Source organism: Eulemur rufifrons, chromosome 2 (assembly GCF_041146395.1).
Source record: "Eulemur rufifrons isolate Redbay chromosome 2, OSU_ERuf_1, whole genome shotgun sequence".
In the NCBI taxonomy this organism is placed as follows: Eukaryota; Metazoa; Chordata; class Mammalia; order Primates; family Lemuridae; genus Eulemur; species Eulemur rufifrons.
Genome location: NC_090984.1, coordinates 103,370,592 through 103,395,446, shown reverse-complemented (window position 1 = coordinate 103,395,446; position 24,855 = coordinate 103,370,592). Strand labels below are relative to the sequence as shown.

At 36.8% G+C, this 24,855-nt stretch overlaps 1 protein-coding gene across 2 annotated transcripts in view; it reads left to right on the top strand.

Annotated features, from left to right (window-relative positions):
* Positions 1 to 24,855, top strand: part of TMED8 (transmembrane p24 trafficking protein family member 8) — a 30,301-nt gene that overhangs the window by 1,336 nt on the left and 4,110 nt on the right. For both annotated transcript variants that reach the window (XM_069465162.1, XM_069465161.1), the window contains exons 2-3: positions 17,017 to 17,098; positions 23,788 to 23,917. In XM_069465162.1, the coding sequence (XP_069321263.1) occupies positions 17,017 to 17,098; positions 23,788 to 23,917 (212 nt within the window). The remainder of the gene's footprint in view (positions 1 to 17,016; positions 17,099 to 23,787; positions 23,918 to 24,855) is intronic.

The following is a 24,855-nucleotide window of genomic DNA, read 5'->3' as shown; positions in this document are numbered from 1 at the left end:
ATATTATGAGAATAAGGTCCTTTTTTTGCTCAGCTGAACTCCCTGTGCTATGACAGCAGGTGTCCCTGAATGTAGCTCTTCCAGCATGGTGGCTTTTTGCCTTTCCTACTTCTGTGCCAAATATCTCCCCTCCCATAGTGCTGCTTCACTCTCACACACGTATGTGAATCACCCAGCTCTTTCCCATGACTGTATCTTCCCTTACTTTAAAACATCTGACAATTTTTGCCTTTTTGTTATGAATTTTTTGTTTTGTATTAAATTCAAAATTGTTGGCATGTATTTAAAATTATAACAATAGAAACGCTAAGCATAATTTCTGATATATGAAGCAAATAAACACTCAGAATAGTGTTTATTCTCAAATACACTCAGAAAAGTGTATAAATAAGTCTCATAAACACCAGTCCGCTGTGTGTGCCAGTTTGTATAAATTAAGCATGTTTTTTGCTTCCCTTTTAGGTCCTCCTGTGTTTATGGCAAACAAACCCATGCATTTTAGATGGAAAAGTCCTAAGAAAACTCTAGGAATATATTGGGAAATAGTGGGTTTGTCTCTTGAGTGTGGTTCTGTTTTTTCCCCCTGACATCTACGTGGTTCCTACATTCACTTCTTCCTCCCAGGACTTTGGTAGAAATGCTTACGGTCACTTTCCTTCCTCTTGTCCTCAGAAAGCAGGGTGATAGTTTCCTTTTATGTCATATAGAGGTTTGTTATTGCAGCCCAGAGCAAGCTCTTCCTCTTTAGGTAGGATTTGTTGCTAATAACATAATAGTAATGGTAGCCTACATGTATTGAATGCTTACTCTGTGCCAGGATGTGGAAAAAGATTTACTTGTATTCTCTAATTTAATCCTGTCAATCATTTTCTTCCCATTTTACAGAGGAACAAGCTATAGCTGAGAGAGGTCAACTTGTCCAAGTTAGGGAGAATTTTTACAAATGTCTATATGAAATTGTCACCTTATTATGATGAAGCTTATAATTGTTTTTATTGGCCACTAATCAAGAATTGGTATTCGAGGACAGGTTATGGTCCTTTGTCCTCATGGTGTTTTCAGTTTGGTGAGGTGAGAGTTCCACAGGGGAAAAAAAAAATAACAATTCAAAACATTATATAGTTGGCTGTCTTTTAGTACAGTTCTTTATATACTTACCCTCTAAGAAACCTGCTTGAAGATAGGGACAGAATCTATCTTGCCTGTTTATCTAGAGCCCTTGATGTTGTGTTTTAGAGGTTCAGCAAATATTTGCTGAGTTTGCTGGTGAGAGACTGTCTCAAGGAAAAGATTTGGGGGAGCATCCAATGAATGTGAGGAATTAGGGTTGAGATAACCAAGAGTGTTCCTTGGGTTAGGGCAGTGGTTCTCAACCAGGAATGATTTTGCACCCCCAGGGGACATTTGGCAATATCTGAAAACATTTTTGGTTGTCACAACTGGAGGCAGCTATTACTGACATCTAGTGAGTATGGGCCAGGGATGTTGCTACATATCCTGCAATGCACAGCCCAGTCCCCACAGTGAAGAATTAACTGGTTCCAAATGTCAGTAGTGCTGCTTTTGAGAAACCCTGGGTTAGCGTTAAGCTGGGTTTCCAAAGCGTTGTGGAAACACTGCATTTGGCTTGGACCAGAGGCTTGGGAGTAAACCCAAAAAACTGCTTTAAATTGGAAATTTGATTGGATCCTTCTGCTACCTTCCTCTAGAAAATGATACAATGAGTAAGCAATAGAGCTCTAAGAAAGAATGAAATTGACAGAGGTTTCTGTCACCCTCTCAGAAAACAGCAGTAAGAAATGAGGTTGGATATTCAGTTGTTATTGAATTAAGGGTTTTGGTTTTTCAGTTTACCTTTATCCTTCAAAGCAGGAATTTGTCATTATCCAGAATAATCATAACTCATTTTTAAAGTGTTCTCTGCAAAGAATACCTTTTGAGGGTCTTCTTGTTTGCTCACTGAGGTTTTGGTGAAACGGAAGAAAAGGATCTCACTCTGTCGGCCAGGCTGGAGTGCAGTGGCATGATCATTGCTCAGTGAAGCCTTGAACTCCTGGCCTCATGCAATCCTCCCACCTTGGCTTCCCAAAGTGCTGAGATTACAGGCATGAGCCACCTCACCAGGCCTGAAATTGTTTTTAATAGTCTCTTATTTGGGGCACCTGGGTTCTTCAGTTCCCAAGAGGAGAGAGAAATCATTTTTTATATCATGAAACTCTCTGAGGCATACGTGTTGCATCACTAATGGCAGGTGATTTTTTTTTTTTTCAAGTTTAGAGAGCTTTGGAGAGAATAAAGAGCAAAGTCTGTTATGACCCTGAAGTTAGCAATAGAATTTAGTTTGGTGTGTATGACCCAGAGAGCTACCAACGCATTTAGATGTTGAGGATTGCGAACAGGTCATTTAAACTTTTTCATGGTTCTAAGGTAGGACTTACAGCAGTGCAAATAAATCTTTTTTTGCAATGATGGAAATGTTTCACATCTGTGGCCATTTCAATTTACATGAATTAAAATTTAAAATTTGGTGGCTACTGTATTGGATGGTGCAGAAGAGTAGGAATTCTATGCCAAAGAGCCTTTATGTTTTTTTAGTCTTCTATTGTGGTTTTATGTCAACATGTTAAAAATGTGTTTGCCTGTTGCTGTTTTTTTTTTTTCTTATAGTGGTTTTGTTTTTACAGCGTTCAGACAATCAGTTATGTCATGATTCAGTCTAGAGTGCAACCAAAGGTGTGTAACCAGAGTGCCAATTCAGGAGCATGTCCCAATCATAAGGACTGAGGAGAAATTGGATCACTTGGCCACTGGATTTTGTTGAAATGTAAATTCAGCCAATTTGTTTTCGTTTAAGCCTCTTGAGTCTATATAACCACATAGCCTGCTTTTGGTTCCTCTGCACTGGAATCTAAAAGGCCAGGCTAATTATCTCTTTGCAGCCTGTTTAGTGAGGGGGAAATCCTCTGAGGCCTATTCTAAAGAACCCTGACCTGATATTCAAATGCTTTAGGAAAAAACCACCTTTTTGGTTCTCTTTGTAGAGAAAGTACAAAGCACACAGCAAGTTTGAATATGTAGCATGATCAGAATGTCTGAAGCCAGACTTTCTAGTAATAGAGAAAGAAAACTCACATTTTAAAAATTGGCAAATATATTTCTTTCAGTACTTTGTAAAAAAAAGTAAAAAACATTGCCAAATATAAAATTAATTATTTTAAGAAAGCTCCCCCCCCCATCTTTGCTTTAGTGGCCATCAATTATAAACTATTCGTAAGCTTCCGTTTTTCCGTCTCTGTTTGTTGTAAGATTTTGGCCCTTCAAGAACCCTAGTACTGATTTTGCTGTGATATGGAATTAACTGTTCCAGTATTATTTGGTTATTATTTTTTCTTTTCTTTCTTTCTTTCTCTTTTTTTTTTTTTCTTTTATTTTAGAGATAGGGTCTCACTCACTCTCTCCCCCAGGCTAGAGGGCAGTGGCAGAATTGTAGCTCACTGCAACTTCAAACTCTTGTCCCCAAGCAATTCTTCTGCCACCTGTGCCTCCCAAAGTTTTGGGATTACAGGCATGAGCCACCAAGCCTGGTCTATTTTTTCTTTAAATTGACATCTAAAAGTTCTGTTTCACCAAAAAAAAAAAAAAAAAAAAAAAAAAGATATAAAAGTTTTGTTTCAGTCTAAATGATATCCATAATATTACTAGTTTGATGTATCAGTTTTCCCTAACACATACTAAAATAAATACATATACATTAAAATAAAAAAACATTTTCCTACATGCTGTCTAAATTTGTAACAACTGTCCTAGTTTCTCTGGTCTCTTATAGGAATACTTAAAAAATTGGCTTTTATTTGACTGATACAGTAAAACTTCTACTATGGAAAAATTGGCTTTTTCTTCTTTATAGTGGTTTAAATTTCACCAAATAAATTTAGGAACCAAAAAATGTTGTTAATAATTGTTTTCTCTCCCTCTAGAAACAGGACTGCATCTTCCATATTTTATACTTCTAGAAATAAACTTACGTTTTTCTTTCTCCTTTTCTTACTTCCTGCCTCTCTGAATCCAATTACAAGCTGTTTTATCAGTAGTTCTTACATAATTTAGGGCATTCCTTTCAACTTAAAAATCAAAAGCAATATCTTTTTTTTTCCTGTGTGCATTAAGCTGTTGAAATGCTGAGAAGTGTCTCTTAACATATGAAAAATGCTCAACCTAACTCATCATGAGAGAAATGGAAATCAATAATTACACTCGGCAGTTTGCTAACTCAGTATATTGGTAAGGGTATGCAGAAACAAACCCTTTCTCCCACATAGTCTAGCAGTTAAAAAAAAAAAGACACAAACACTTTCATGCATTGCTGATGGGAGTATAAATTGGTACAGATGCTGTGGAGGGCAATTTGTCAATATCCATCAAAATTACAATATATGCCCCATTGACCCCTTCCTTCCAGGAATTTATCCTGTAGATTTATTCATACTCCTGTTTAATGACATAGACACAAGGTTATTATAGCATTGTTTATTAGTGATATAAGATTAGAAAGAACGTAAATGTCTGTCAATAGGGAACTGAATAAATAAATTATGGAATGTCCATCCAATGAAATATTAATCAGCTGTAGAAAAGAATGGGGAAGCTTTTCATGTGTAGTTATAGAAAGGTCTTTGAGATTTAAGTGGAAAAAAACAAAGTACACAATAGTGTGTCCAGTATGCTCATTATTTGTATAGAAAAAAATTGAAAAAGATATACATGTGTGTACATACACACACACAAACATGCATACTTTTTTTTTAAATATGCATGATATATCTCTGGAAGACTACACAAAACCTAATAATATTGATTGCTTTTGGAGGTAGGGATTGACATGGGAGGAAGGTTTTTTTTTTTGCTTTTTTTTGTCCCCAAGCAATCCTTCTGCCACCTGTGCCTCCCAAAGTTTTGGGATTACAGGCATGAGCCACCAAGCCTGGTCTACTTTTTCTTTAAATTGACATTTAAAAGTTGTGATAATTTATTGAGCGGTACACTTTTGGGTACTTGCCTGTGTATGTTACATTTCACAAAAAATATTTTTAAAGGGGTCAGTGTATCATGTGGTTATTAAGAGTGCTGACTATGGACTTGGGTTTATATTACTCCTACTCCTGTTTACTGATTATCTTGGACAAGTTACATAATTTATCCGAGCCTCAGTTTCTTTTTTTTTGTTGTTGTTGAGTCAGAGTCTCACTCTGTTGCCCAGGGTAGAGTGCCGTGGCATCAGCCTAGCTAATAGCAACCTCAAACTCTTGGGCTCAAGCAATTCTACTGCCTCAGCCTCCGAAGTAGCTGGGACAACAGGCATGCACCACCATGCCTGGCTAATTTTTTCTATATATTTTTAGTTGTCTGGTTAATTTCCTTCTATTTTTCAGTAGAGACAGGGTTTCACTCTTGCTCAGGCTGGTCTCGAACTCCTGACCTTGAGCGATCCTCCCGCCTCAGCCTCCCAAAGTGCTAGGATTATAGGCGTGAGCCACCGCACCTGGCCCGAGCCTCAATTTCTTTCTTTTCTTTTCTTTTCTTTTCTTTTCTTTTCTTTCTGTTTTTTTTTTTGACACAGGATCTTGCTCTGCTGCCTGGGATAGAGTGCAATGGTGTCACCATAGCTCACTCTAACCTCAAACTCCTGGGCTTGAGTGATCCTTCTGCCTCAGCCTCCCAAGTAGTTGAGACTAACAGGCATGTTCCTCCATGCCCAGCAAATTTTTCTATTTTTTGTAGAGACAGGGGCTCACTGTTGATCAGGCTGGTCTCAAACTCCTGACCTCAAGCAATCCTCCTGCTTCAGCCTCCCAAAGTGCTAGGAGTACAGGCATGAGCCACCATGCCTGGCCAGCTCAATTTCTTAAACTATAAAAAGGGAAAAATAATAGTATCAACTTCACTGGTTCTATAATTCAGTGAGATTCAATGAATATTCAATAAGATAATGCCTGCAAAATGCTTAGAAAGTAATTGGCATATAGTAAGTGACCACTAAATCTTGGTTATAATAACAAAAATGATCAAAATGAAGATAGGATATCTAGGTGCTTTAAGTTCAGATTTCTGGCCTGAGACAAATTCTATCTATGAATTTTGGTCAGAGTTCTTGTTACAGGCAATATAAGTTAATTCTGGCTACCTTGAGCAAAAGGAGGATGTGTTGGATGGATACAGGAGGCTTACCAAATTGTTAGAAGGCTGGACCACTGTAGAAGCTAAGCAGCAAGAATAATTTGGTCTGGGCTCTTTGGCTGCCACAAAACAAGCTGTTCTAAGAGGGAAGTTTATAGCAATAAATGCTGACATTGAAAAAGAAGAAAGATCTCTACTAAAAAGTAATGAGGAATAATGTTAGGCTAGTTATTTGTCATTTGTCTCAAGATATCTTTAAATATTATTTTAAATATTTTTAAATGTTCGTTTTGATTTCTTCTCTGACTCACTGGTTATTCATATCTTTGAAAGTTTTCCAAAATTCTTTTTTTTTTTTTTTTTTTTCTTTTTTTTTTGAGACAGAGTCTCACTTTGTTGCCCAGGCTAGAGTGAGTGCCGTGGCGTCAGCCTAGCTCACAGCAACCTCAAACTCCTGGGCTCAAGCGATCCTCCTGCCTCAGCCTCCTGAGTAGCTGGGACTACAGGCATGCGCCACTATGCCCGGCTAATTTTTCTATATACATATTTTTAGTTGTCCATATAATTTCTTTCTATTTTTAGTAGAGATGGGGTCTCGCTCTTGCTCAGGCTGGTCTCGAACTCCTGACCTTGAGCGATCCACCTGCCTCGGCCTCCCAGAGTGCTAGGATTACAGGCGTGAGCCACCGCGCCCGGCCCCAAAATTCTTGTTGATTTCTAGTTTCATACCATTGTAGTCGGAAATGATACTTAATATGATTTCAGACATAAATTTAAGACTTGTTTTGTGACCTAACATATGGTCTATTCTGTTCCATGTTCCATGTGTGCTAGAAAATAATTAGTATTCTGCTGTTGTATGGAAAAATTCTGTATATGTCTGTTAGGACCATTTGGTCTAATGTATAGTTCAAGTCCAGTATTTCCTTATTACTTTTCTGTTTGGTTGATCTATCCGTTGTTGAAAGTGGGATATTGAAGTCCCTTACCATTATTGTATTGCTATCTATTTCTCCCTTCATGTCCGTTAATATTTGCTTTATATATTCAGGTGCTCTGATGTTGCATATTTATAATTGTTACATCAATTTGATGGATTAACCCTTTATCATTAAATAATGGCCTTCTTTGTCTCTTGTGATAGTTTCTGATTTGAAGTCTACTGTGTCTGATGTAAGTGTAGCCACCCCTGTTCTCTTTTGGTTACCATTTATATGGAATATCTTTTTCTGTCCTTTCACTTTCAGCCTATGTGTGTCCTTAAAGCGAAAGTGAGTCTCTTGTGAGCAGCATATAGTTGGATCTTGTTTTTTTTATCCATTCAGCCATTCTGTGCTTTTGACTGGAAAATTTAGCCCATTTATATTCAAGGTTATTATTGATAGGTAAGGACTTACTTCTGCCATTTTGTTAATTGTTTTCAGGTTGTTTTGTAGATTATTTTTTCCTTTCTTCCTCTCTTGTTTTGCTTGGTGATTTGTTGATTTTTCTGTACTGCTAAGTTTTGATTACTTTCTCTTTACCATTTGTGTATCTGCTATAGTTTTTTGCTTTGTGTTTACCATGAGGCTTACATGAGGCTAGCATCATAATCAATGGGTAAAAGTGAAAGCTTTTCCTCTAAGATCCAGTACAAGGCCTACTCTTCTCACTTTTATTCAACATGGTACTGGAAATGCTAGCAAGAGCAGGTAGACAAGAAAAAGAAATAAAAGCCATATAAATTGGAATGGAAGAAGTGAAGTTATCACCATTTGCAGATGACATCATCCTATATGTAGAAAATCCCAAAGACTACAAAAAACCTGTTAGAGCTAATAAATGAAACCAGTAAAGTTGCAGGATACAGACATCATACAAAAATAAGTTATATTTCTGTTAATGAATAATGAACTGTCTGAAAAAGAAATCAAGAAAATAATCCCATTTATGATTACATCAAAAAAATTTAGCAATAAACTTAACCAGAAAGATCTATATACTGAAAGCTATAAAACATTGATAAAAGAAATTGAAGAAAACATAAATGAATGGAAAGATATCCTGTGTTCATGGAATGGAAGAATTAATATTATTCAAATGTCCATACTATCCATAGCAATCTGCAGATTCAACACAATCCTTATCAAAATTCTAATGGCATTCTTCATGGAAATAGAAAAAACAATTCTAAAATTTGTATGTAACCACAAATACCCCAATAGCCAAAACACTTCCGAGAAAGAAAAAGTTGGAGGCATCACACTTCCTAATTTCAGATCATATTATAAAGCTATAGTAATCAAAACAGAATGGTTACTGGCATTAAAACAGACACGTAGAGCAGAACAGAATAGAGAACCTAGAAATAAACCCAACCATACATGGTCAACTAATTTTTGACAAAGGCACTAAGAGAACACAATGGGAAAAGGATAGTCTCTTCAATAAATGGTGCTGGAATAAAAAACAAAAAAACAAAACAACAAAAAGAAGATAAGAGGATAAAAAAAAAAAGCAGAACAAAAAAATAAATGGTGCTGGGAAAACTGAATTTCCACATGAAAAAGAGTGAAATTGGACCCCTGTCTTACACCATACACAAAAATCAACTCAAAATGGATAAAAGATCTAAGCATAAGACCTGAAACCATAAAACTACTAGAAGAAAAGGTAGAGGGAAAGCTCCTTAACATTGGCTTTGGCAATGACTTTTTGGATATCACACCAAAAGCTTAGGCTGCAAAAGCAAAAATAAATAAATGGGGTTACATCAAACTGAAAATCTCCTGCACAGCAAAGAAAACAAAATGAAAAGGCAGCTTACAGATTGGGAGAAGATACTTGCAAACCATATATCTGATAAGGGGTTAATATCTATTATTTGTTTGTTTGTTTGTTTGTTTGTTTGACAAAGTCTCACTCTGTTGCCTGGGCTAGAGTGCTGTGGCATCAGCCTAGCTCACAGCAACTCAGACTCCTGGGCTCAAGCAATCCTCCTGCCTCAGCCTCCCGAGTAGCTGGGACTACAGGCATGTGCCACCATGCCCAGCTAATTTTTTCTATATATATTTTTAGCTGTCCATGTAATTTCTTTCTATTTTTAGTAGAAACAGGGTCTTGCTCTTGCTCAGGCTGGTCTCAAACTCCTTAACTCAAACAATCCGCTTGCCTCGACCTCCCAGAATGCTAGGATTACAGGCGTGAGCCACTGCGCCTGGCCTAATTTTTTGTATTTTTAGTTGCCCAGCTAATTTTTTCTATTTTTAGTAGAGACAGGGTCTCACTCTTGCTCAGGCTGGTCTCAAACTTCTTAGCTCAAGCAATCCTCCTACCTCGGCCTCCCAGAGTGGTAGGATTACAGGCATGAGCCACCGCACTCGGCCAGTATCTAAAATTTATGAAGAACTCACACAACTCAATAGCAGAAAAACAACCTGATTAAAAAACAGGCAAAAGGACTTGCATGGACTCCAAAAACAGCATAATGATGGTGAACAGGTATATGAAAATGTGTTCAACATCACTTAACATCATGAAAATGCAAATCAAAACTACCGTGAGATATCACCTGACATCTGTTAGGATGGCTGTTATTAAGAAGACAAGAAATAACAAATGATGAGGGCGTGGAGAAAAGGGATATATACTGTTGGTGCTAGTGTAGATTGGTGCAGCCATTGTGGACAATAGTATGGAAGTTCCTAAACAAATTAAAAATAGAACACCCTGTAATCACAGCACTTTGAGTTGCTGAGGCGGAAGCATTACTTGAGCCCAGGAGTTCCAGGCTGCAGTGAGCTGTGATCACACCACTGCACTCCAGCCTGGGTGACAGAGAGAGAGGGACACCCTCTCTCTAAAATAGATAGATAGAAAGAAAAAATGAATGAACGAGCTACCATATGACCTAGCAATCCCTCTTCTGGGTATATACCATAAGAAAATGAAATCACCGCCTTGTAAGGATATCTGTGCTCCCATGTTCATTGCAGCATTATTCATAATAGCCAAGATATGGAAACAACCTAAGTGTCCATTGCAGATGAAAGGATAAACTATGGTGTGTGTGTGTGTATGTGTGTGTGTATGTATGTATGTGTCTATATACTATGGAATATTATTCAGCCTTAAAAAAGGAGATCCAGCCATTGGCACAATGTGCGTGAACCTGGAAGACATTATGCTAAGTGAAATAAGCCAGACACAAAAAGAAAAGTATTGCATTATCTTACTTTTATGTGGAATCTTTAAAAAAAGGTTGAACACACCCCAGGAGCTGGGGTGGTGGTAGTAGAGGAAATGGTGAGATGTAGGTCAAAGGATACAAAGTAGCAGACATGTAGGATGAATATGTCTAGAGATCTAATAAGGTACAACATGAGGACTATAGTTAATAATACTGTATTGGATTTGGGATTTTTGCTAAAAGAGCAGATTTTAGGTGCTCTTGCCACAATAAAAAGAAAGAGTAACTGTGAGATGATGGATATGTTAATTTGCTTGACTATAGTAACAATTTCACTATCTGTATTTAAAACATATTATACACTTTAAATATATACCGTAACATTATAAATAAAAAGTAAGAGGAAGGTCTGTGTAATCTTTTATTAAGAGATTTTCTCCAGATATACTGTGAATGAATTGAGTTCCAACTTTGGAGTCTGCCACTTTATTCAGACCTAACTCATAAATGACCATGTTAATCCGTTCATTTTTTTTCATGATTTGTCATACTTATTGGAAGATGAAGAGCTGCTGAGAACTGTAAATTTTTTGTTACTGTCAGAATGCCTACCACAGCATCATCCTATACCACAGAACTTGAATTACATTTGAAATTGGCTGAGGCCAAGTTTCATGATCCCATTAATATTCTTTAGTATTTCTTTTTCAGCTGTTTTTCAACCAAGTAGAAAGCCACTCTTCATTTTTGCTTGATAGCAGATGTTATGAAAACTTAACACAGCTCCTTCAGTAAATGTCTTCGGGTCCCTGGAGGTTGTCCTGGATAGGTCACTGGTGTTTTTTTATGACACTGGAATAAAACTTGGACATTACTGGAAGACATTTGGAGAGTTTCTGCCTTTGTTTGCTGGTTTATCATAAAGGATATTATTCAGAAGAGATACATGGGGGAGGTCTGGAAGGGTCCTGAGTGCAGGAGCTTCTGTTCCTGTGGAGTTGGGGTATATCACCCTTCTGGCATGTGGATGTCTTGCACCAATGTAGAAGCTCCTCTAGGCTATGTTGTTAAGTGATAAAAACAAGTTGCAGAAGAATGTGTATTTTTTAATCTAAGAAAGGGGGTAATATAGGAATATATGCATATACAGTTTACCCTGGGTCCACTTATAGGCAGATTTTTTTTTTGATAAATACATTGACCCTCTGTATCCAGGGGCTCATGTCCACATCCAAATGCAGATTTAAAATATAGTATTTTCCATGTAAGTCCAGTATATGGAAGGCTATCTTCTTGTATCTATGGATTCCACAGGACCGATGTTGGGACTTGAGTATGGGCAGATTTTGGTATCCAAGGGTAGACATGGAACCGGTCCTCTGTGGATACTGATGGACAACTGTATATTTGCTTATGTTTTCTTAAAGAAATGATAGAAGATAAGAGCTAAGGAGACAGGTTATATTTCTCTGAATGTTCCCTTTAAAAAAAAGGTTTTGACTTTGGAAATATGAAAATGATTTATATCACCATAAATAATGAATAAATCCACAGGAATTTTTAACAGTCAAAACCAAAATGAAACAAATGAACTTTGTGGCATAGCCACATGGTCATGGTGGCATGACCAGATGCATAGTTATTATTTCAAGTGACTTTAAAACAGTAAAATTTGACAGAACATGCCAACTGGATATATATATCATAAGAACAAAAAGAACTACAAGTAAATCTTAACCTCCACATCATTAACCATATTCTTAGTAATAATATTATTATTCTTTTTAAACTATTATGTTTACATTGTAGAAAAAAACAGATATGTATATATGTGAATATTATTAAGATCCCAGTATTTTCTACAAAAATACTAAGAATTACAAATATAGAAATAAAGTTAAGTAGAAATCATGTAATCTGAATTGAAAGTGTTTGGATGAATTTATTTTACATATGTACATATATATGATATTCATATATGATGTTCATGATATATGGGTTCATGTATGTGTGTGTTGGTATAATATTTTACCTTGATTGTGGTCTCTAAATACCATTTCCCATGAGAATGAACCAGGACTCCTTAGAGAAATGGCTTATTCCAGGTCTGGGACAGGACATTTATAAGCTGAGCTTGGAACTTGTGCAATAAGCAAGACTGCTGGACTCATCTTAAAAGGACACAGGAGCCATCTTTAAGGAGCTCCCACAGGCCAAAGTTAGAAAAACTTGAAACACGTAAAATATGTTAAAATCCATGTGTTTATAACAATATTTCAAAAAACAAATTATTGGTCAACTTTGGAGGGTGCTGTGATTTGAACTCAGTATTCTGGCAATTGGTGAATAATCTGTCCCTTATCCTACCCTTCTTTTATGACTATTTCGGAGTAGTCAAATGGTTGATGAGGGAAAGTTTTTTTATTAACAGAAGAATTCCAACTATTGGTTGTAGAAAGTGCTAGAATTGGAAAAATCATATTCCAGTTTTAATGAAATTATTTTAATTTCTAATATCTAATATCTAAATATCATTTTAAATCTATTTTAGACCGTGATTACGAATGCCTGCTAAAGTCATTAGGTGAAAGGATAATGAGGAGCTTGATAGCGGATTAGGTTGAAAACATGAACCCAGTGATCAACCTTTACTTCGTTAAAGCTGTGACAACCATAGGTTATGTGCTTCCTGGTGTAATGCAATAGGAATTACACATACCACGTCTGAAGTATTCTTGCAAGAACAAAACTGAACTTGAATCTAGTCAAGCCTCTAGATCAACACCATTCAATACAATTTTGCTTGATGAGGAAAATGTTTCTGTGCTGTCCACTATAATAGCCATTAGCAGATCATGGCTATTGAGTACTTGAAATGTGGCTGGTTGAGACCGGTAGACTGAATTTTAAATTTTAATTTTAATTAATTTAAATTTAGCCACATGTGCTAGTATCTACTGTACTAGACAGCAAAGCTCTGTATCTATGACCAGTTTACGAGAAATGCATGGATAGAAGAATCTGTTAGGTGATGCCCTCAAAACACAATTGGCCAAATTCAGAATTTGGGAAAATATGCAGGTCAGTTTTTAAAAATATCAACAAATATATCGTATACAGAACAATGAGGTGAGAATTGATATAGATTAGGAGATTTAAGAGACATGTAGGCTTAATTTAGTGTGTGAACCTTATTTGAATCCTGATTCAAACAAACCAGCTCTTAAAAAGAAATTCTGTGAGGTAATTGAGAAATTTGAGCATGGACTGGTATTACATGATATTAAGGAATTGCTAATTCTGTAGGAGTAATAATGTTGTACCTATGCTGAAAGTCTTTTTCTTTAGAGATTTATTCTAAATGGATGTAATAGTGGATACAATGATGTCTAGGCTTTAAATAATCTGTGTGGGGGCAGGGCAGGGAGGTGGGGATAGATGAAACAAGAACAAGTAAAATCTGATCGAGAAGAGAGGTAATGAGTCTTTGTACTATTCTCTAATTTTGTGTATGTTTAACAGTTCCTACAATAAAGTTTTTAAACAGAAGTAGTTCATATAATTAAAATATATAAAGAAGAAAAAAAGAATAATTGACCCAAAATTCAGAACAGAGAATATATGTTTGGGAAGGGGCATTGGGCAGGGGAATTCTAACGTACTAATAATTCACCTAGTTAGTGAGTATGCAGATGTTTATATTATTCATATTTTAGCTCTGTGTCTTCTTTTCATGCAGTCTTTCATATGTATGGTACATTTCACAATAAAAAGTAAGAAGAAAAGAGCTCATTGTTAGTATGTAAGGCCTCTTACAGACCCCAATTGTGGGGGCACACTTGGACGTCATGGGCTTACAAAGTGGCCAGGTAGCCTCTCTGAATCTGTTTCCCTCCTGGACCCATGGGTCCCTTCGTTTCTCTTTCCTTTTGCTCGAATGCATCATTGTCCTCTGTTTGAAAATTATTTTCTCTGCTGAGTTATCTGCTTTTAATGGCCTGTGAAGGCTTCTCCAAATGGCAGGCTTAGCACCTGACCTGACCAAGGCTCTCTACAGTATGTTTTGGTCTCTGGTACCAACTCCAGATTTTAGAGAATAGAACTGGACTGGCTTTTGGGCAGATGTTCACCCAAAACCAATGAGCTATGGCCGGCATACCTTGGTGTGAGAAACCACCACTTCCAAGGCTGTGGACGGGAAGTTCTTAAGAAAGGGTTGTATGTACCTCTATTATAGCATCATTGTCTTTAACAGTGAAAGACATAGCATCTTTGTCTAAAACAATGAAAGATTTGAGACAATCACTAGCTTGGGGATTGGTTAAAGAAAGAATCGATAGCCTATTGAAATAATGTGCAGCCATTTAAAATTACAATATTATCCTATTTTTATTGACCCTAAAAATGCTCATGAAAAATGTTTATTTACATTTGGTGTATGTCCTTTCAGAAACACACACATGTACATATACATACATATATAAAAATATATACCTATGTGTATGTATATAAATATATTTCTGAAAGGATATACATCAAAATGTTAACAGTGGTTATTTTAAGTTAGTAGGGTTATGGTTAGTTAATTTCTTGTTTTGCTGTATTCCTGATTTTTCTACAGTGAATAATGGACTATTTGTATATTCAAATTTTTTAAAAAGGAAATAAAATCTGGAAGGGTAGATGCAAAATGTTTTCTTATCTGTATTTTTTTTTTACAATGAACAAAGCATTATTAGTGTAATTTCAAAAAGTTAGTTTGAAATAATATGGGTATGTGAAGTCCTGAATTTAAGTTCAAAAGTCAATTATTTTCCAAAAGTCTATTTCAAAATTAGAGCATAAGAGAGAGTGGGCTTGGAAAAAAGTTTATTTTTATAAGCCCTAGAGATCTTGATTGACTTATTTAGGCCAACAAAGTTTGCAGTTAAAAAATCTAGTGCCTGATTAGGGTATTATGTCAAGAAATACTGTGTCCTTATTAAGGAGTGATTGTCAGTGTACTCTGCATGGAGTGGAACACACCTGAAAAAGTTGTTTGTTCTAGCTCCTCAGTTTAAAAGGAATCAACTAAGTGGAACAGCAACAAGGCCAGCATGGTCAGAGGCCAGGTGGTGTAGAGACAAGCAGCCTGGGAGGAGGAACTTACAGAAATGTGACAGCAGAGTGTAAACATTTGAAAGGGTATTGTGGGGAGGAGTGATCAAAGAGTAAAATTTATTAGGAAGAAGATTTCACTTAGGTCAACATAGCAGGGAACTTTGTATTTGCATTATCCCTAAGTGAAATGGGTCTCTTTACAGAGTGGCAGAGATAGAAACAGCTGATGAGAGTCTCATACTCAGTTCTTTTGTTAGGAGGAAAACTGGCAGAAGCTCTGTCTTTTTTTTTTTTCTGTGACAGGGTCTTGCTCTGTTACCCAAGCTAGAATTCGGTGGCACCATCTTAGCTCACTGCAACCTCCAACTCCTGGGCTCAAGCAATCCTCCTGCCTCAGCCTCCTGAATAGCTGGGACTACAGGTGTGCACCACCATGCCCAGCTAATTTTTCTACTTTTTGTAGAGACAGGGGTCTCGCTGTTGCTCAGGCTGGTCTCGAACTCCTGACCTCAAGCGATCTTCCCAGGTTCGCCTCCCAAAGTGCTAGGATTACAGGTATGAGCCACCATGCTTGGCCCCTGAGCTCTTTCCACCTATAAATTGACCAAAAGAAAAACAGATCTTATTTACATACAAAAAGTGAGACTAGATTAAGTAAGATTAGATGACAAATATTTGCCTGTCATTTTCACTTTTATTTTGCTACCAAACTCTGACACTTCTAGCGTTTGAGGTTTATTTCAGTAAGTTGTATTTTGTATTGAGAAATGGACGTGAGGCTTCAGTTTCTTGCTGTCTTAACTAAAGGGGATTAAATGAGGGGCTGCCTAAATGCACTGAACCATATGCCATTTGAGTGTTTAAGGAAAAGCTAAATGAATAAACTAAGTATCACCCTCAAATCACAGCTTGGTAAGAGAAAAAAAAAAAAACACCCTAAGTTATCACCTGATGGTTATGAGCACAGCTACCTGGGTTTGAATCCTATCTCTGTGCCTTAGTTTCCTTACCTGCAAAGTGGCAATGATAATGCCAGCCCTAGGCTTCTTGTGAGCTGGCACGTGGCCTTTATTATGCATTTCACCTATATACTCTTTGAGGGCACCTAGTTATTTAATTATTGGTGAATAAGTGCATGAATAAATGAATGAAATTATGAAAGTCTTTTACCTGAGCTTGAATACAGTGATCTGAGCTTATTGAATGCAGAAGTGATACTCTACACTTTGACACTAAATTCAGTTCATTTAATCCTACATCCCACTATACCTTCTCTGTTCTGCATAGTTTAACCATTTGCTTTCTGAGAAATATGATTCTTAAATTAGGATTAATTTTATGGGGGCTTATTTTAGAAAATGACTTATTTTTTAAGAATGGGTTATGACTGAGAATACATGAATATGATGACTTTGAATAATTTATGTGCTGGGCCTCCTAGGGTATAAAGTTTATGCCCAGAATATTTTTAGAAAGGGGAAGTTGGTTGAAACTGCTAGATTTTTTTTAAAGATACAAGGTAATTATGATTGTGTTCTCAGATACTGAATTTTTTCTTTCTCTGATTTTTCTAGAGAATGAAGATCTAGAAAACGCCAAAGTCACCTCTCCTTCGGCCTCTGCCTCTGATCCAGAACCGTGTTCCTCACCTAACAGGTAGGGACAAGAAACTGCTTTGGATAAAACGCTTCCAGAGCTTTTATCTTCTGAGATAAAAAATTGATTAAAGAAGTAGGCAGTGACTTTAAGAGGGAAGATAAGTTGAAGTAAAGGGTATGGATAGTTCTGTTATTAATCAACCCTCAAGTGTGTTTAGGAGCAGTATCAGATTTATTTCAGGTTATAAATTTTTCTTTCAGAGAATAAAACTGTAACAAATAGTCTAGTATAGAGTCCTTATTTATCTTCTCCTTAAGACCATATTCAAGTGTTAAAACATTTGAAGTAGATCCCAGGTGGGCTTGCAAAATAACGTGTGTTTGGTTTTTATACATAAAATGCACACCTACACACAGTCACACAGACAATTGGAGTCAGTTTTTTATTATGTAATTTTTCAGATTAAACCATTATGATGACCTTTAGGTTTTCATTCTTAATTTTGTTCTCTGTCCATCTCATCCACCCACCATCATTGATATCAGAGTGTATAACAGAAAGGGAAGAGTTGTACTGAGCCCTAGAATGAATGGAAACCAGGAAACATTAATGGAATAATTAATGAAAAGCTGTGTTTTGGAGGACTGAGCTAGTGGATGTTATAGTCCAATTGATTAGTTCATGGTACAGTTTTGTCCAGTAGAACCTGTCGTCCCCATGCCCTGTATAAAATTGATGGCTGGGGATAGAGGGGGATGGCAAGGTATTTTAAAAATCTCTTACTTCTTGTGTTCTATTTAGAAGTTTTTTTCCCCTTACTTTTGTATGTGAAATAATTCATACGATTAATATAATTATAATGTAGTTGATAATATAATAGCTACTCTTTATTGAATGTTTCTCTGTAATAATAATAAATTAACTACTTTTGGGGATTTTGTTTTGTTTTGTTTTGTTTTTGAGATGAGGTCTCACTATGTTGTCCAGGCTGGCCTTGAACTCCTGGGCACAAGTGATTCTCCCACCTCAGCCTCCCAAGTAGCTGGGGATACTTTTTTTCTTTTTTGCAATAGTTACTTTTATCACATATTTCTATTTGCTAAATACTATACTAGATGTTAAAATGGATTATTTCATTTAATCCTCATAACAACTCTAACAAAATAAGTATATCTACTTTTCTTTTTAAGATGAGGAAAATGAAACAGTGAGTTTAATAATTTGCCCAAGTTCACATAGCTTTAGGTTTGTTCCACTTTATAGCTTATTCTTATAACAAACAATAGGTTTTGAGTTCTGTGCTTAGAGCTGCTAAGTTATTATCTATAACAATCCTTTTAGAAGGCAAAAGGCTTTGATTATTTGAGACACTTCATATTCTTATCAAGTCCCCTGAGGAGAACTCCCCTTTCCATTCCTCCTGCCACTATCCCTTTTCTGTACGTGTTTGTTTGAAGGATCTTTGAGGGATAGGTTTTGGCATAGAATTGTTTTATCCTCCTAAGAGTAAATAAATTTTTTTGAGTGAGAGACACAGAACATTCTTAGACAAAGGTTTTTGTTTTTTTTTAATCTAGTGAGTGAAGAAAAATATCTAGCAAGTGTGACCCTCAAAGCTTAGTGCTTATGTTTTGTGTCTATTGGAAATGGAAACGACACAACTTTCTCTCTTTTCCAGTGAGGTTGGCCAGCTGGCCAGGCTCTCCTTGTGCTTTAGGATGGCTTCCCTGCTCCAGGTCAGCACAAACCAGAAGGCTTAAAGTGGAAGTTTTCCCTTTACGTGGCTTATCACCAGCATCAAGTGATTAGCAATTTATCTTTCCCAAAATACCCTCTCCAATTCTCCAGAGCATAAAATGCTAATGTGAATATTAACTTTATGTGGGTGTTGCATATCCTCTTTAAAATTTTTTTTAATGAGAAGAACCATATTTGTTCAAGTATCATGGACAAAGGCAAAGAAGAGACTAAATTTTAGATGCTACACACAGTAAGGTCAGGCTAGTGATTCAGATGAACTCTTATGGTCTTATTATTATAAATGATAGTCTTATCCAAAATTCCTCTTCTGTTCCCCAATAAAAATTAACTTATTTATTCATTCAAAAAATATTTTTGTTAGTCAGGCATAATGGCACATACCTATATTCCTAGCTACTTGGGAGGCTGAGACGGGAGGATTGCTTGAGCCCAGGATTTTGAGGTTGCAGTGAGCTATCATGATGCCACTGCACTCTAGCCAGGCAACAGAGCAAGACCTTGTCTAAAAAAAATATATAAGTGTTTAATATTTATTCATTCAACAGACATTTATTGAGAGTCTACAGTGTACCTGGTACTGTTCTAGGTGCTAAAGATACCACAAATGAACAAACAGTCCAAGTCACTGCTCTCGTAGAGCTTACATTCTAGTGGGAGAGGCAGACAGAAAACAAATATACATTGTATTTCTTAGAATGTTAAGTTGCCATCAACTGTAAGATGTGCTGCTATTTTAGGTACCACCAAGTAAGGAAAAAATGCTTAAGACAGAGGGTCTAATAGGAGACCGCCACATAGACCTGGGCCACTTAAAAGATTGCACCTTGAATGAAAAGATAGACAAAGAAAAAAATCCCTCCACATAGAAAATGACAACAGGAAAACTTGATTATCTCAAATTTGGCACTATGTAATAGGAGGGAAAATTATCTACCCTAAGAATATGAACCACAAGTCAGTAGTCATCAGTTTGTTTTCTAAATTCACTCTGTTAGTGTGGTTTAAACAAAACCCTCAAACAGAGAACTTAATTTCAAATTGTCTCAGGTTGGTAGCATTCCTGAGTACTGGCAAGAGCAAATGCAAATTTCCTGTGGAAGGACTAGATGTCAGTCCAGACCCATGGCAGTTTTAAGACATCATCAATTTTTAACACTTTCCATCCTACAGTTGTGTTAAAATCTAAAAACCAATGTGTGTCTTGAAATCAACAAAATATGGTTGCTATCATGTCAGGCAGTAATAAATGCAGTAAAGAACAATGAAGCTGGGTAAGGGTGTAAAGTGTCACAGAGTCAGGGAGGGGTGAGCCATTTTATATGAGGGGACTTCAAAAAATCCATGGAAAAATGGAATTAAAAGATAAAAATATAAACTTTATTTTTCAACATAGGTCCATCAAGCTCAAGACACTTTTATAAGTGATGATATCAGCCATTTAGTCCATCCCTAAAGAACTGAGGGTCCTGGGAATTTAACCATGTCAAAGCATTCTATTTTATATCATTAACTAAAGAAAAATAGGTGCCCTATATAGATTTCTTAAGATTAGGAAACAAAAAGAAGTCAGAAAGAGCCAGATCAGGATAAGGTGGATGCCTAATGATTTCCCATAAAAACTCTCACAAAGCTGTCCTTGTTTGATGAGAGGAATGAGCAGGAGCATTGTTGTAGTGGAGAAGGCCTCTCTGGTGAAGCTTTCCTGGGTGTTTATTTGTTAAAGCTTTGGCTAACTTTCTGAAAACACTATCATAATAAGCAGATGTTATTGTTCTTTGGCCCTCCAGGAAGTCAACAAGGACAATGCCTTGAGCATCCCAAAAAACTGTTGCCCTGACCTTTGTTCTTGACCTGTCCACTTTTGCTTTGACTGGACCGCTTTTACCTCTTGGTAGCCATTGCTTTGATTGTGCTTTGTCCTCAGGATTGTACTGATAAAGCCATGTTCCATCTCCTGTCACAGTTCTTTGAAGAAATGCTTCAGGATCTGGATCCCACTTGTTTAAAATTTCCATTGAAAGCTCTGCTCTTGTCTGCAGCTGATCTGGGTGCTATGGTTTTGACACCCATTGAGTGGAAAATTTTCTCAACTTTAATTTTTTAGTTGGAATTGTGTAAGCTGAACCAATTGAGATGTCTATGGTGTTGGCTATTGTTTTTGTTGTTAATCATCTGTCCTCTTCGATTAGGATACAAACAAGATTAATTTTTTCCTTGCAAATTGATGTGGATGATCTGCCACTGCAGGCATCATCTTCAGCATCATCTTGTCCCTTCTTAAAATGAGTAATCCATTTGTGAACTGCTGATTTGTTTAGGGCATTGTCCCCAGTAACTTTTCATAAAGGATTAATGATTTCACCATTCTTATACCCAAGTGTCACCATAAAAATGTTGGTATTTGCTTCAATTTTAGCAGAAGTCATGTTGCTCTGACAGGGGTTCTTTTCAAACTAATGTCTTATCCTTCGTAGTGCCTCAAACTAGATCCTGTTCAGACATGTCATAACAAGTGAGTATGAGTTTATTTTGGCACAAAAATTTTTTTTAAATCCATGTATATTTTTTCATAACACTCATTTTCTATGAAGTCTCTGAAGAAGCCTTGTCTGTAGACCTCTAGGAAACCTCTCAGCAGAAACCTGAGGGAAGGAAGCCATAAGTTAACTAGGGAAGAGTATTCTAGGCAGAGGCTACAGCAAGTGCAAAGACTCTTAGTTGGAAGTGTGCTTGGAGTGTTTGAGGACTATCAGGGATTCAAGAGGCCATTGTGGCTGGAGTGACCTGGGCAAAGCAGGGATTCAAGGCAGTGTCAGAGTGCAAAGAGCTTTTGAGTCCCATGCAACAGGCTTAGTTCCAGATGCTGTGCGTACAGAGGGAGTAAGACCCGGTCCCTGCCAGCAGGCTTACCTTCTAGTAGAGGAGACAAATGATAAACACTCAAGAAACAAAAATGAACTGTAATTTCTGGGTTTAAGAGCATTAACATAGGCTCATGGCCTAGACCAATTTACAGTTTACACTGGATTATCTAAATGACCCTGTAAAAATCAACAGTATCCCACAGCTCTGATTCTCATAATAATCACCTCTTGTTTGTTCTGAGCTAGGTTGGAGTGATTTGGATATTCCAAAAGATGGCTGTTTTATCTGAAGAAGAGGTAATTTATAAACTAGGAGTGATTTTTCTTGTTTATGTTAAAAAAGGGAAGAGAAAGAGAGAAAAAAAAACTAATAAACTCTAAAGTCCCCTTCTGCTTTCCCTACGAGGTTTATAGTACCACCAGTGCTTTACTCAGCCTCTCTGAGGAAACAATGTGCTAAAGCAGGAATTCTCAAACCTTTACACTCTTAAAAATTATTGAAGATCCCAAAGAATTTTTGTTTGTGGGTTATATCTACAACATATCTATCAATATTTACTATATTAGAAATTAAAACTGAAAAATTAGAATATATTCATTTAAAAACAATAATGAACTCATTCCATGCTAGTATAAATAACATGTGTTTAATTGAAAACAACTGATTTCCAAAGCAAATAGTGTAATGAGAAGAGAAACAAGGTAAATCTCTTTGATGTCAGGCTTAATAAAACACAGTTGGATTTTCATCTCTGCTTCTAGATTCATTCCATTAAGAGATCACATGTCATATAGTTTCTGGAAAATTCTACTGCACACTTAAGAAAATAAGAATGAGAAGAGGGAGATATATATAACATTTTAGTATTATTATGAAAAAGTTTGAACTTAACAGACCTCCCTGTAGGGTCCTAAGAACCCCAAGTGTCCTGGACCATACTTTGATAACCACTGCTCAAAAAAATCCGTGTCATCTTTTATTGGCAACAGATTTCCAAAAGGCCTGGGATATTTTCTTTGTTTCTTTTTTCAAAAGCAGTTCTATGGGATTAACTCATTTTCTAGTCTCTCTGAAGTGAGGGGAAATGGAAGAGAGCATAAATCATTCCCTTGCCTCTTTAAAATCAGCTATTCACATGATTGTGTTTTAAGTCATTGGGATAGTTGATTAATGTGCTTAAGAAGGGAGAGAAAGTGAATAGGTCTATCAGTAAACTGGAATAGGGTATGAAATGGAACTGCTAAAAGACTTTGTCCCTGGGACGACTGTAGTGTGGAGTGCCTTGCTGATAGTTGGCACTTCCTTTGTTTTGGTGATCAATCTCTGGCTTTTGAGGCCTCCTCCCTTTGCTTTTATATAGTAGTTTTGTGAGTAGATCCTAACTGGGATTCTAACTCTACTTTGTTGAAATTCTGGTGTGGAGCAAATGATGTGCCTCAGAGTGAGGAATAAAGTCGAACTCATAGAAGCAGAAAGTAAAATGGTGGTTAGTAAGACTCGGGGTTGTCATGGGGAGATGTTGGTCAAATGGTACAAGGATTCAGTTAGGAGGAGTAAGTTCTGGAGATCTTTGCACAGCATGATGACTATAGTTAATATATTGTGCACTTGAAAATTGCTAAAAGAATAGATTTTAAACATTCTCACCATAAGAAAATAAGTATGTGAAGTGATGGATAGGTATATTAATTAGTTCAATTTAATCATTTCACAATGAATACATATAACAAAATAGCACATTCTATACCATAAATATAAATATGCAATTTTTATTTGTCAACTGAAATAAATAAATGAAACAGCCACAACAAAGAAAACCAGGCCTGTAGTCCATCTCAAGTGACTGAGCTATGTGTTTTTTTTTTTTTTTCATGGTTCTGGGAGTCCCAGATTCCTGGGACCTGGCTTTGTCAGTCTGTATACCCTTAGACATTGTCACTGCTTCACTGTGGGCCAATTCAGCCCTGGGCAGTGGTCTGCTAAAGTGACAATAGACCTAAATGCCAGGGAAAGGGAGGGGTTGGGGTGTCCTTTGAATGTTGTTTTATTTCAGAGTTTTTCCAGGACGATTGTGCCTTTTCAAAGAGCCCTAGAATTGACATGATCTCTTCCTCTGAGAGGCCACAGATGGTATCTCCAGTGAGTAAGGATGCCAAGGAAGACCTGCAGAAAGCAGCTGGTGCCTTGGAGGCTCAGGCTTTAGTGGAACAGGATTTGCTGCCTACAGACCAGGCCCAAGTCCTCAACGAGGTAGGGAGCATATTCTGGCCATCTTATAAAAGGAGTTTGTGGCACCAGAATGTGCCACGTAACAGACAGGTTGGAATTAGAAACCACTGTGAGGGTGGCTCCCAGGATTCTCTCTTTGCTCCCTTCAGGGCACCTCCTTTTTAATTATTTAGGGAATGATTATTTGTATCTCTCACAGGGCCCAGCATTTTACTAATACCCAGTAGTAGGCACCTATTCAAAAAATGAACTGTTAGAATAAATGTTCGTGTGTTCCCTAAAATCCTTTTGATGTGAGGAGCTTGAAGTCATTGGACTGTGTTTTAGTCTTACTTTTCTTATGGAAGATCTACTCAGTATTAATGGTAAAGATTTTGTAGAAGTGGTATTAACAGTAGTGGTCCCACTGCCATGGAGGTATGGGAGGTAGGGGTTGTTTGTATCATTATTAGCGTATGTATTATTATAACAATTGGTATTAGTGACAATTAAGACAACACCAAGCATTATAGTTACATTTGTATAATGCTTTATAGTTACAAGCATTTTTATCCACCACACTTTACTCTTAAAAACAACTTTGTGAGATAGGTACCATTGTGTCCCCATTTAACGAATGAGGAAACTGAGACCAAGCTATTAGTGACTTTACTGAGGCTATGCAGCTAATAAGTTGCAAACTAAATCCTTTGTTTAGCATTTTGGAAAAGAAAGGATTCATTTAAGCACACTAGCCAAAGTCTGATTCACTTCATTTAGTGGTAGAGACGAGAAGAACTAGAAGGTTTATTCTTCAGAAACAGGTATTGTGAGAATACAGCCTGGAAGGATTACAAACGTGATTTATCTATTTCTCAAAAATACAATTCCAACCTCTTAATTGGATTGCTGACTCACTGATGTGCTCTCCCCTGTGGGCAGTTGGTATAGATTTCTTGTTGGTTGCCTGCAGACTGTTT